Source organism: Dreissena polymorpha, chromosome 11 (genome assembly GCF_020536995.1).
Source record: "Dreissena polymorpha isolate Duluth1 chromosome 11, UMN_Dpol_1.0, whole genome shotgun sequence".
NCBI classification, from domain to species: domain Eukaryota; kingdom Metazoa; phylum Mollusca; class Bivalvia; order Myida; family Dreissenidae; genus Dreissena; species Dreissena polymorpha.
The window spans coordinates 48,047,311-48,061,804 of record NC_068365.1 but is presented as its reverse complement, the minus strand read 5'-3'; the positions used below and the strand labels follow the sequence as shown (position 1 = coordinate 48,061,804).

Below are 14,494 nucleotides of genomic sequence, written 5' to 3'. Positions count from 1 at the left end.
GATTAAACAAATAAACACTTGATTTTGTTTTATTAACATTTAATGTCTGACAAACAAATGTAACACAAGGTCTCCGGACATCTCCATTCCATCATGGGAGGCGGAAAACTACAACGGGCGAGGCATGGTATGGTATTGCGCAAGGGGGGGTTAGAGGGTTTGGGTTAGTGTTAGGGGTCGGGTTAGGGTTTGGGTTAGCCTAAACCCAACCCTAACCCGACCCCTAATCCTAACCCTTACCCTAACCCTTTTTTGGGGTTATCACCCCTGACCATGCCTCGCCCGTTGTAGTTTTCCGCCTCCCTTCCATCATGATCCTGTCTGAGTCACCGAAATCCAGGTCTGACATGCTCTTAAAGGTGGCCTGAAAACAAAAACAGTGTCATAACATGATATGAATTTTCCACTCAAATATCTGAAAAAAAGTAAATGCAATGTCAAACTAGCAATAATACCTGTGCATAAGAAGTAGAATAAGAAGTTAACATTTCTGCCCTAACTTCCGAGTCTTCTTAATCTAAAACCACATTCGTAGCAGTAGTTCCATTGCCTAAGCCACATCTGTTTTGTCGGCGATTGTACCAGCATCTAAAATGCCGTATGAAGACACATTTGAATTTAATGTCAGAATTCGTTCCTTGACAGATTTATTTTATCTGTTAAAAACTATACTTGTAAGTTAGAGCATGATATTTTATTGCATGCTGTATTTTTTTAACATTACGTATGAAATGCACTTACCAGCCAGTCAGAATTGCTGGCTCAGAATCAAAGTCCCCAAGGCAATAGGCATTGGCAATACAAAACAAAGCCATGGCCGATTATTTTTCCGTAACGGTTGGAATTTTCATTTCATTGACTGTTCATAATTTTTGTTGCAACCTTCATTGTCATTATGCAGTTGATGTTTTTGCGTAGTGCCCTCAAAATATCGCAGAAAATACATTTAAACAAATTTATCGCTGAGAGTTTTCCACCCAGTATTAATACTAGCGTCTCGCGAGATTGACTTACAACACTGTTCAATAAGCATCTAATCAATGATTGCTCAAGGCAAATAACAAATGTAGTTTTGAATAAGCGTCTATATGGATCTATTTCGGACATGTTACAAAGTTCGGACACGAAAAAAATGCACTCCACCGATCGGGCTACCGGCTTAGAACTTTCGCTTGACCGACGCAAAAATCACTTGACTCGGTCGCAGTCGAGTGGGTTACGTCCAAGACTGAGAAAATAAATTACAATAGTTAAAAATATTAAAACAAACTGTTGTGCATTTCTGGTCTTGTGCTATGTAAATCAGGGACAACTAGAAATGGCGCGGCAGATGCCGACGCGTATCCCCACGCCGCATGTTTGACCCAGGGGCGCCCCATGGTTGGTAATGGATCCATGCATAGTTGAGATTGACCGTATTGTCATAAGAGAAGTTCAGTATCAATTAGAATTTAATCGGTGTAGAAATGAAGAAATTATAGTAAAAGACAATTTTGGGTGGGTGTGGCCTATTATGGGCATGGCGCCCCAGGGTTGGTAATGGGGCCTTACATAGTTGAGATTGACCGTATTGTCATAAGAGATGTTCAGTATCAATTTGAAGTAAATCGGTGTAGAAATGAAGCAATTATAGTAAAAGGCAATTTTGGGTGGTCGTGGCCTATGTGTGCGGGGCGCCCCAGGGATGGTAATGGTGCCATGCATAGTTGAGATTGACTGTATTGTCATAAAAGAGGTTCAGTATCAATATGAAGTGAATCGGTGTAGAAATGAAGAAATTATAGTAAAAGGCAATTTTGGGTGGGCGGGGCGCCCCAGGGTTGGTAATGGGGCCATGCATAGTTGAGATTAACTGTATTGTCATAAGAGAGGTTCAGTATCAATTTGAAGTGAATCGGTGTAGAAATGAAGAAATTATAGTAAAAGGCAATTTTGGGTGTGCGTGGCCTATGTTGGCGGGGCGCCCCAGGGTTGGTCATGGGACCATGCATAGCTGAGATTGACCGTATTGCCATAAGAGAGGTTCAATATCAATTTGAAGTGAATCAGTGTAGAAATGAAGAAATTATAGTCCAAAGGCAATTTTGGGTGGGCGTGGCCTATGTTGGCGGGGTGCCCTAGGGTTGGTAATGGAGCCATGCATAGCTGAGATTGACCGTATTGTCATAAGAGAGGTCCAGTATCAATTTGAAGTGAATCGGTGCAGAAATGAAGAAGTTAATGTAAAATAACATAAAAAAATGAGTGAAAATCTCTGACCCAGCCCCGCCCCAACCCCCATAACTTTTGACCCAGGGGTCAGATCAAAATTCTGTCACTGTCGCACATATGCTCATAGCTACCATGTATGTAAGTTTCAAGGTTGTAGTGCTTATAGTGTAGGAGGAGCAGGTGGCCAGGACGGACGGACAGACGCACATCAATACAATATCCCCACTTTTTCTCCGAAAAACGTGGGGATAATAAAAGTTAAATCCAGGTAGTCACACTGTGACTGATGTTTTTGTCATTTGACTTAGCAGTTTCTAATCTAGCAATTTTAACACCGTTTTGCAGTGTTAAAACTTAACTTGTGGAAAGAATTGAAGAGATAAACAATGTTAAGTACTGTAATTATTTCATTTGTCAATTTTCAGATGTCCACAGATGGGTCAGCTAGTCATAGACTTAGGTCTTACAAGAATAAAGCTCTAGACTCATTGGAGCTTCGCAGAAGACGTGAGGAAGAGGGAATTCAGCTTAGAAAACAAAAAAGAGATGAACAGGTTTTACTTTATTAGGATTTTGCGCATATTCTCAGTGATTTACAGTGTTATTGATAAAAACAAAAGGGCTTTAAGTAAAATATTATCCTGTCATTTTTGTCATAGCCAGCTCGTCATGTCGTCTGCCGTCCGCTGTAGGCGTGCAAAAAACCTTTACATTGGCTCTAAAATCAAAGTGCTTCCACCTACAACTTTGAAACTTCATACAGTACACTCCACGCGTTTTCCCCAAAAAACGCGCTCCCTCCGCGGGTTTTTTCTGCTAGCGAGTGTTCACGCGGCGTTGGAAGAGCGAGGTGAACTCGATAAAACGCTCGGCGTTACGCCGCGTTCGCTAATTCCCGCGGCGTGTATTACTTTAGGCTAGTCGGTAAATGCAGACACTTTCCGTTCTTATCAGTGATCGCCGCGCAACGCCGCGTTAGCAGTGTGCTACTGGGCATGCCAAAAAAATAAAAACATTGTTATAATAAATTGTTTAAATACTGTAGTACATGTATAAAAAAGATAATTGTATAGAAAATTAATACGTATAAAAATTATGTTTTTTAATTCACAGGTACGTCTACAATATGAATTAGTCTAATATAATACATTTGACAAATTAATATTTAAATCATAACACATGTGACACAAGGATAAATGTTCCGTAAAATTTCCAAATGAGAATAATAATTCGTAATCCGAAACACACTACGATTTTTAATTGTTAACACGACGTTTACAAATGCTTCCAATATACAGTCATGTATATTTCCCGACAAAAAGCGCGCGAAAATTATGCTGCAATGTACAAGGTCAAGGTACAATGTATACTCCTGCAAAGCGTGCGTGTTTTGATTTTTTTTATACAAACTTTGTAGCGCAGAGAACATTGAATTTTGTTGATTTCGGTTAAAAGTTTCTTTGGTATTTATTAACGAAATTATATCGCGAATAAGTTGATATTTCCTCTATAATAATTTTAAATCGAACACGCCGAATCTTTATCGTTACGGTATTTTAGTAGAGTAATTATTTTAACACTAATTGTATAGTAAACTGACTAAAGAAGACATCTGGGCGGAACTGGATTTGAAGTGTTTGACGTTATGAAAACACGCAAAGCTTGTTTACTGACCTATTGTGTAGACTGCTGTCTGCGGTGTTTTGACAAAAGGGATTAACATGTGTGAATGTCACTCTGCCGATTTGGTCCATAATTACTGGTAAACATTGTTTAGAATGTCGACGCAACAAGAATACAACTGTGAATATTAAATGCAATTATCAACTCGATAGTTAACAACTTTTAGCAATCAATGGAATAACCTACAAACAAAGAGACAATCAATGCATTAGCGAGCAGAGAATTGACTTTGTTCCGACAATTAAAACCATTCCTTATGCATTCGTTGAACGTGTTTACTTGAGTAAGTTATGCCTTTAGACAGGAAGAGGCTTTTCTTTGATTACGTCAAACTGTCAATTCACACAGATTTGCGAGATTTTTAGGGTCCTTGGTCATTTGTATACATGTTCAGTATAGAAAATCACCTGCTAACATGAAAACTTTGGATTAAATTATCAAAATAAAAACAATGTTGCAAACTGTGTTTATATTAATTGGTAAGTATTAGTTAAAAGACGACGTTTTGTGTGTCGTAAATCAACGAGTTTTCTATAAAACAACAACTACTTCTACAACCACGTCGGGATCGATCTATCTTGGTTGTTTTTTTTTAATTGTAAATATTATACTACATGTACATGTATGTACTTGTAATAAATGTAATTTTATTTGAAAATCAGGAAGTCAAACAAAATTAAATTGATCGTTATCTCGTAAAACGCGGAGTTTCCCCCGCGTTGCCAACGCCGAGGGCCGCCGCGTCGGCTTATCAGTTTTGCCGATCGTTAACCGCCGCGTTCAAAATCATGCAAACGCAGCGTATAGCGGGATTTTCTTAATCTCCCTCCAGGTCGAAACCCGCGGAGTATGGAGGGAATTTGGGGAAAACGCGTGGAGTGTACTGTATGTAGATGCACCTTGATGAGTTCTACACGCCACACCCCTTTTGGGTCACTAGATCAAAGGTCAAGGTCACTGTGACCTCTTTAAAAAAAAAACTGACAAGCTTTTGCAGCCGAGCATGGCACCCGTTATGCGCTGCTCTTGTCACCTCTTGCAACTAGCCCCAGGAGCATTGATCTGTTATGTTTCATGAAGTTCTGCTTATATATATTTAAAGTTTCATGGAAAAGTTACTTCCAGTTTGTTCGTCTGTATGTCATTTTTAGGATTAATCTTATTTTGGTATACTTGCAGATGCTTGGGAAGTACTGTATTAATATCTTAATTAGTTTATTAATAAGCAGCGTTAAAGAAAAACTGGGCTAAATTTATATCTGTGCAGTAGCAGTCTGAACAGGAAAATCAGGGACAACACTTTCTGGTATGGAATTTGTTTTTAAAGGATGTCTCTTCTACACAAACATCCAGTTTAGGTGGAAAGTGTTGTCCCTTATTAGCCCTTGGGAACTGTGCCGACAACACTGTGCGCACATTCATTTAACCACTTTTTAGAGCGAGACTCAAATATAATTGATGATCAAATAAGTCACATTCTGTGAAAACTGGGCATAATGCATGTGCGTAAAGTGTCGTCCCAGATTAGCCTGTGCAGTCCGCCTAAATTGGATTTTTGCTAAGAAGAGACTTCATTTAAACGAAAAATGTCATAACAGCGGAAAGTGTCTCTGATTAGCCTGTGCCGTTTGCACAGGCTAATCTGGAATGACACTACGCACATGCATTATGCCCAGTTTTCTCAGAACACGACTCAAATATTAATCTATCTACATGTTTTGATTTTTCATGAAGTATCACTAGGTTTATCTATGTCAGTGTCAATAACTCCCTTACAATCTCAAATGTATTTGAAAAGGATATTTTAATGAGATAACTCGTGTCTGTTGTTGTGTTTGTAGCTGTTCAAGAAGCGTAACATGGCAGTACCAGATGAAGGGGAGGATGAGGTGGGGTCAGACGCCTTGTCAGATAACCAGGTCTCCTCCACATCAAGCGCTGGGGTGTGTTGCTTTATCTATCTAGAGTAGAAATCAAGGGATGTTTTTTTTGCATTATGTCACAACAGTTTTGTCATTACTTACTTTATTGAATATCCCATTTGCATAGCATTTTGGTCTATACAAAGGTGTAACATTCCCAATCCAATTTACCTGTAGACTTTCTCTTCTTAAAGATATTATGTCCCGGGAAATAACTAAATGGATCCCAAAATGAGTTACAACACGACATCACCAAATTGTCCATGGTACACTACTAGCCCAAATGTGTGTTTCTGCTTCCATGTTATGCACTGGTTAAGGTAGATGTGCAATATCTCCCTATTTCTACTATAGTTATTCAACTAGATCTTTACACGTTTGTTCTGGGTTATTGTTTGAAGTCACTGACCGAGTTTGATTATTCTGACCTGCAGTGTAGAACAATGATTATATTATTATTCGCCCTTTTAAGCTCACAATACAACATTGCAACTTTAAAATAAACTCGCTTAAAAACTAAATATGCATGTGTGACAAATATAGGGCCGCATATGTTAAAAATGTAATTGCAAATATAATCCTGCATGATCTTAACCTATTGTGTCATTTTACGACTTCAACTTCATTTACATTGATTCAGCCTCTGTGCATTTTTAGCATTCACGAATCACCTGTAGTGTGTAACCTGATCATGACACTGTACTATGTTTGATATGTAGGGTGGTATAACCCAAGAGATGGTGCAGGACCTGTACAGTGATGACCCTGAGAAACAGGAGCAGGCCACTCAGAAGTTCAGGAAACTTCTCTCCAGAGGTTCGTTATGCAATGCTAGAGCAACTTATTGATCTAATAAACAAACATGAGTTGCACTTAACCCTTTCAGAGCGGGAACCGAATTTTAAAGGCCTTTGCAAACAGTTGGGGTCTCATCAGGATCCAAACTGTTTGCTATTCTGATAGTATTCTTTGAAAAAAATAAAAGAAAATGCTAATTTTAGAAATTCTGCAGACGACATTTTAGCAGACAACAAATTTCCCAGCATGCAAAGGGTTAAGGAAAGCTGAGCTTGATGCATGTGAGTAAAATGTGGTCCCAGGTTAGCTAGTGAAGTCCACTTAGGATAGTCAGGGAAGACACTTTCCAGCTTGACAGGATTTAGGTTATAGGAGACTTCCTTTAAGCCAAAAATTCCATAAAAATGAAAAGTGTCCTCTCTGATTAGCCTCTGACTGCACCATAGACAACAGGTATGTTGTGTCACATTGTCGCTTTGGTTAATTATTTGGTTGGTCTGTTAATTGCTTGGTTTGGTTTGGCAAAATGTCAGTTTGTTGAGCAAACTGCTTCTAAATTTCTAAAGGGAATTAATTGAAACTTAAGATATGTTTCTCTGAACTAGGGAAATGGCTTTCTTGCCTGTGACAAAGCCTGTGCAGGAGTATTTCTGTGAATTTTGTGACAAACTAAATTGATATAACCGTTTATTTTCAGAACCAAACCCACCCATTGATGAGGTGATTCAGACTGGCATCATTCCTAAATTTGTGGAGTTCTTGGAAACAGAAACCAACTGCACACTTCAGGTACTGTCAGAGATAGGGGGTTCTGGAATTAGATTGCAATCATGGAAATCTATGATAAAATAATACATTAAAATAAAATTGAATTTAGACTTTAACACAGTTCTTAAAATGGATGAAAATGAATTTAGACTTTCATTAACCTCTTAAAATTCAATGGAAAAGATATATTTAGTTTCCAATCGTATATTTCACTGGAACATGTTTATTTCAGTTTGAGGCAGCATGGGTCCTAACAAACATAGCCTCTGGGTCCAGCCTGCAGACCAGGGTGGTCATAGCCGCCAATGCAGTGCCTATATTTGTGAGGCTTCTCAGCTCCGAGATAGAGGATGTGCAGGAACAGGTACTTATGCAGCGATTTTTTCGTTCTTTATATAGTACTGGAAAACGGAACTTTCCCAATTTACTAGGATAAAACTACAAATTTTCCAATTGCTGTAAAAAAAATCCTGATTGTCAGAAGGTTAAAAAAAAAATTCTGTAACATTTAGTTAGTTTCCCTATGCAGCTCGATAGCTTGAATCTAAGTAAATGTAATATTGACAAGTTGAAAACACTTAGTTATCAATTTTAAAGTATTTGGGAGCAAAAAATCAAATACACCAATTTCCCAATATGAAGAATTCACGACGCGAATTTTCCCAATTTCAGGGTTTTTGGCACATATTTATCCCAATTGGGCTGGTACTGGTACTTTCCCCAATTAGGCATACAACTTGATAAATGTAGCCTAGATCTTCGAACAGGAATATTTTGTGACAAGGTGGCACTCTTATTATAGAAACATACCAATAAAGCTGTGATCAGGTCAATTTTGAAATGTTGAATTTGAAGTATATTTTTGAAATAACCATAAATCAAAGATACAAGTCCTGAGTACTTTGAACTTGGCATATTAATTATTGAATAATGTCAAATCAATTGAGCTTGAGAGAACAAATGTGCATGTTTTCCTTTCAGGCTGTGTGGGCGCTGGGCAACATTGCTGGTGACAGTCCAGAATGCAGAGACTATGTCCTCAGTGAGGGAATTCTGGTACCTCTGTTACAGTAAGTAATCATCATGGGGTTGGTGTTGGAATTTGTGGAAGTCTGTGAACCATTAGCCAATTAGTATAAGCTGTTAAGACCTACACTTTCAAACTTTAACCCTCCCCCACTCAGAAGCAAATGGAAGTGGCTATATGTAACCAGCATTAAACCATAACAGCCTGCAAGTTACTCACAGTCTGTACAGGTTTTATGCTGTTTGCTGCTCATCTGTATCTAAGGGTTGGAAATGAAGCCTTAAAAACTTGAATCTATTAAGAAAGGTCTTTAATTTGATTTTCTAATGGATTACAAATAACATGGACTTGCAAAAATATTCAGTTCTATCATTTGCTTTAGCTCTCTCAGGGATTTTTTCGAACTGAAAATGTTCCTTGTGTGATATTGAGTCTGTGAGACTCACTGCAAGTGTCTGTTTCAGATTGCTTGGCAAGAGTAACAGCCTCTCCATGACCAGGAACGCTGTCTGGTGTCTCTCAAATTTGTGTAGAGGCAAAAATCCGCCACCAGACTTTGTAAAGGTTAGTGATGTGAACATTGCTGTGCTGGTAGCCCAGGAAGTTGAATGTTAATTCATATGAATGTATTTTAGTCTTTTTATGAAGGGTGTATTGTTAATCTTTGAAAAAGCTTTGAATCAAATTAAATCTTCATATTTTCCTAAAAAAAGTTTGAGTAATTCCACAATTGTCTATTTATTAAGAATTTGATGCACATTGTCAGTTTTTAACCAGGTTTTCCGAAGGAAAAAACTGATTATTAGATTGGCGAATGCGGGCGGGCTGGCTGGCTGGCGGGCGGGCGGAACAAGCTTGTCCGGGCCATAACTATGTCGTTCATTGTCAGATTTTAAAATCATTTGGCACATTTGTTCACCATCATTGGACGGTGTGTCGTGCGAAATAATTACGTCAATATCTCCAAGGTCAAGGTCACACTTTGAGTTCAAAGGTCAAAAATGGCCTTAAATGAGCTTGTCCTGGCCATAACTATGTCATTCATTGTGAGATTTTAAAATCATTTGGCACATTTGTTCACCATCATGGGACGGTGTGTCGCACGAAAGAATCACGTCAATATCTCCAATTTCAAGGTCGCCACGACTAAAAATAGATTTTTTTTAAAAACAAACTTACAAAGGGGGTTAATTTTGTTTGTTCATTTCAAAAGTTCAGTTTGAGTTTTCTCCCTTTATCAGATTATTTTTTCACAATGAAAACCTGGTTTTGTGACAATTTTGTCCCTTGTCTAGTTTTGGATTGTCTGTATTAAAGAAATTTCTACTGACATGCCTCCCAACCCACCCACCCCCACACCCATCCCTGCTCATTAACCCATCCTCCACAACAGATTTCATAATGTCTGTCGCCCAATGGACCAGTCTACCCAACCATGTGCCCTTCCGTGTTTCAGGTGTCCCCCTCACTGCCCATCCTGGCCCGGCTCCTGTACCACACAGACAAGGATGTGCTGTCAGACTCCTGCTGGGCCCTCTCCTACCTCTCTGACGGGCCTAATGAGAAGATCCAGGCGGTCATTGACTCTGGTGTCTGTCGCAGGCTTGTAGAACTACTTATGTAAGCTTTAATGTCAGTCATAGGCTTGTTGAACTATTTATGTAAGAACCATGATTCCTTTGCTTTAAAATCTCACTGAAATTTGTTCTGGTTAAAGTCCTGTGCATAATAAAAATCAGTTTTGTTTCATTCTTGCCTAATCCTAATTACTAATTTGAGTTTGCAAACGGCACATTGTCAAGAAATGAATATATAAACATTAACTTTAACTTACAAACAAAAATGTTAAAAAATATATAGTACCCTGCCTGTTTCTGCAAATAATTAGTTTAAAAAAAGGCCATATCAGTGTGTATATAGTTGATGTAAATCTTGGTAAAAAATAAAAATGTTTCTGCACCATTGATCCTCACAGAGCTTTAGCGTAATTATGCTTATATATAAATCATGAAAATAATTGTATTTGACCCACGGTCTGGGAAAACAGGCCTTAATTCATGTGTGAAAGTCAAACGTGTCATCCCATGTTAGCCTGTGCAGTCTACACAGGCAAACAAAAAATAAAATAAAAGTTGAAATTGTCATCCTTAATAGGCTTATCTGGGACATCACTTTATGCACATTCATTAAGCCCAGTGTGACCAGAAGGTGGTTAAAATGTATTTGTATTTCAGGCACAACCATCAGAGTGTGGTTTCTGCAGCATTACGTGTTGTTGGAAACATTGTGACTGGAGATGACTACCAGACACAGGTATGCAGTGCATTTAAGCTTTTTGCTTAACTATGCAATCATACAACCATAATGGAGTGGGAATGTTTGAAGTGTGTAGAATATAATGTCTCTTCCATCATTCATAAGCACCAATGAAAATGTTAAACTTAACCCAAACTCAATGGACATTTTCGTCCCCTACCTGTGGAACCGGAGGGGACTTATGGTTTGCGCTCTGTGTGTCTGTCACACTTTTCTGGATCCTGCAATAACTTTTAAAGTTCTTCATATTTTTTCATGAAACAGGAAACATGGACAGATGGCAATATGAAAATTATGCACGTAATTTCATTTTGTTCCTATGTCAAAAATTCTTGTTGCTATGGCAACAAACACACTAGAAATATTGCTGAAAATGGTTGAGGTTCACCGGTAGGGGACCATATTGCTTGACAATAGTCTTGTTTATGATTTCTTTTTTTTTCAAAATTGGTTATATGCCTTACCACTAAGCAAAAAGTTTTAAAAATTGTTATGTACTAAGCGTATGCAAACGAAATAAAGACACATGTGAAGGAAATAATAGAAATTTAAAAAAAGTTTTTTAAGTTTTCCCAAAGTAGCTTTTTTGAATATCGATCATGGACTTTCTAAGGGATTCTGCACTTTAAAATCACTCATTCAATACTCTCATTTGCCAGATTGAGATGAAGTACTGATTTTAATTCTGTCCTGATCATAGAATTTAAATATTTTCACTCAAGACTGAGCCACTATGAAAAATAACCCATTTCTTTGATCACTTGTTTACTCATGTTTCTGATGACACATCATTAAAGCTCCTGTTGTTTGTGTGCAGGTGATCCTGAGCTGCTCCGCCCTGCCCTGTCTGCTTCACCTGCTGGGCAGCACCAAGGAGTCCATACGCAAGGAGTCCTGCTGGACCATCTCAAACATCACCGCGGGCAACAGGATGCAAATACAGGTTCACTCTTAACACACCGCTTGGATCTTCTTAACAAAAATCCAGTCTAGGCTTCAACTGTTTCCTTTAACCCTTTCAGTGCTGGAACCGAATTTTGAAGGCCTTTGCAAACAGTTTGGATCCAGATGAGACGCCACAGAACGTGGCGTCTCATCAGGATCCAAACTGTTTGCTATTCTGATAGTGTTCTTTGAAAAAAATCGAAGAAAATGCTAATTTTAGAAATTCAGCAGAAGACATTTTAGCAGACGACAAATTTCCCAGCATGCAAAGGGTTAAAGCACAGGCTGATCTGGAACAACACTTGATGCATGATAACAATGCTAGGCTCTTCTAAAGGAAAACCCATTCTAGCCAGAAAGTGTTGTCCCTAATCAGCCGGTGCTGACTGCATACAAAAAACAAGAATACTGAGTCTCATTTTGAGGAGTCTTGGACTAGTATATACTCTTCAGTGTCCAACACTGATTATTATGGCAACAGCACAAAAGGATGTGATGTCATTCATGTATTGTCCCCATGCTTCTACGCAGAGATTACATTTGTGGTCGCCATGTATTACAGACATGTTTCAGTTTTGATAGCCATGATGTCATGTTTTCTTGCAGGCTGTGATAGATGCCAACATTTTCCCCGTGTTAATAGACATCCTGGGCCGGGCCGACTTCAAGACAAGAAAGGAGGCTGCATGGGCAATCACCAACGCCACATCAGGAGGCTCACCAGAACAGATCAGGTAAGGGGAAAAAAGGGAATGTTAATAACATGGGCCATATTCTGGGAAAACTGGGCTTAATACGTTTAACGTCAGTGATTTTTTTTGCCCAAAATTACCGCCGATATTCGGCTGCTTCTTATTGCAAATATCGACGTTTTTTCCCAAAAATCTGACCAAAATTTCCCAAAAAATCTCTAAATTTTCTCAATAAAGCCAATAAGATTACAATGTCATTTAGCGATAATTTCTTACAACGAGTGCCGATCGATCTTGTCCGAGTCTTCGCCGAACAACAACTAACTTACGCGAATGTAGCCGAATACGATTTCTTGTTGCTATCCACACATCTCTCTCTATATTGCGGAGGATACCGACGATAATCGATGTATCCTGATTGAGCCCGCCTGTTTTTACACACGTCCAAGATGTCGGCAAGCAGACGAAAAATTTGCGATGAGCGGCGAAAAGGATAAATAAGATTCAAATTAACAACGGATATCATATGGTTATTATGGAATAATTTAATGCGTGTGTCAATTAATGCAAAATACTACATTTGAGATAAAAAAACAACAAATATTTATTAGAAATCTGCACAGTAAATGTGCGTCACGGAAACCAGTGTTGGAAAATTGAAGTTAAGTCTACTCACAAAGTTAAAGCATTTAAGATGAGTATCGTTCGAAAATGGAAAGAGACAAACATGATTTTATTTATATGTTAGTGGATCTGTGTATAATCAGATTCATATGCATATTCTGCTTTATTATGTTTGTCACGCTGTACAGTTTTCTGAAATAGCATTGAACATACTCACTGAGGATGTAAAGTGCAAGATATTGAAAGGTAAACAAATAAAATATATTATTTTAACTCCATTTAATACATCATTTATAACACAGCAGGAACACTAAAGCGTGTTTGTTAATATTTGTTAATGTTTTCACCATATGATATTTAATTTTTTTTAAATCTGAATTAAATTAATACTCTTGAAGAGGTTATGATTAAATAGTGTATTTAAGAATCTATAGATTATTGCAATTTTAATATGCATGTGGAAGGATATTAACTATATGCTGTCTTCATTGTAAGAATACATTAAAGCAGCACTTAATGATATAAAAATGTTGTCAAACATGCACTTAACACTTTTAATTCGGTTGTTGTAATCTTATTTATGATGCTTAATGTTTCCCAATTTCATGTTTTATCGCGCTATTTTTCCCAATTTCATGGTTTATCGCGCTAATTTTCCCAATCAGAATGGCACAGGCTGTAAAAAAAAAAGCAAAAACAATCACTGAACGTGTAGTTCAAGATAAGCCTGTGTAGTCCGCAATGGCTAATCAGGGACAACACTTAACGCTTCTATGTATTTTTTTTTGTTTGAAGGAAATCTCTTGATAAATTCCAGTATAGACTGAAAATGTTGTCCCTGATAAACCTGTGAAGACTGTGCAGGCTTATTAGAGACAACACTTTGAGCCCTATACGTTAGAGATCTAGTTTGTCATCTGTGACCATGTAGAGACAACACTTTGAGCCCTATATGTTAGAGATCTAGTTTGTCAACTGTCACCATGTAGAGACACTTTGAGCCCTATATGTTAGAGATCTAGTTTGTCAACTGTGACCATGTAGAGACAACACTTTGAGCCCTATATGTTAGAGATCTAGTTTGTCAACTGTGACCATGTAGAGACAACACTTTGAGCCCTATATGTTAGAGATCTAGTTTGTCAACTGTGACCATGTAGGGACAACACTTTGAGCCCTATATGTTAGAGATCTAGTTTGTCAACTGTGACCATGTAGAGACAACACTTTGAGCCCTATACGTTAGAGATCTAGTTTGTCAACTGTGACCATGTAGAGACAACACTTTGAGCCCTATATGTTAGAGATCTAGTTTGTCAACTGTGACCATGTAGAGACAACACTTTGAGCCCTATATGTTAGAGATCTAGTTTGTCAACTGTGACCATGTAGGGACAACACTTTGAGCCCTATATGTTAGAGATCTAGTTTGTCAACTGTGACCATGTGGAGACAACACTTCGAGCCCTATACGTTAGAGATCTAGTTTGTCAACTGTGACTATGTAG

The 14,494-nt window shown here is 38.2% G+C and overlaps 1 protein-coding gene across 1 annotated transcript in view; it reads left to right on the top strand.

Annotated features, from left to right (window-relative positions):
• Positions 1-14,494, top strand: part of LOC127851829 (importin subunit alpha-7-like) — a 29,341-nt gene that overhangs the window by 10,789 nt on the left and 4,058 nt on the right. Inside the window, exons 2-12 of the mRNA XM_052385758.1 lie at positions 2,637-2,765; positions 5,736-5,837; positions 6,536-6,632; positions 7,312-7,403; positions 7,615-7,746; positions 8,364-8,452; positions 8,874-8,973; positions 9,866-10,029; positions 10,644-10,722; positions 11,543-11,668; positions 12,277-12,404. Coding sequence (XP_052241718.1) covers positions 2,637-2,765; positions 5,736-5,837; positions 6,536-6,632; positions 7,312-7,403; positions 7,615-7,746; positions 8,364-8,452; positions 8,874-8,973; positions 9,866-10,029; positions 10,644-10,722; positions 11,543-11,668; positions 12,277-12,404 — 1,238 coding nt within the window. The remainder of the gene's footprint in view (positions 1-2,636; positions 2,766-5,735; positions 5,838-6,535; positions 6,633-7,311; positions 7,404-7,614; positions 7,747-8,363; positions 8,453-8,873; positions 8,974-9,865; positions 10,030-10,643; positions 10,723-11,542; positions 11,669-12,276; positions 12,405-14,494) is intronic.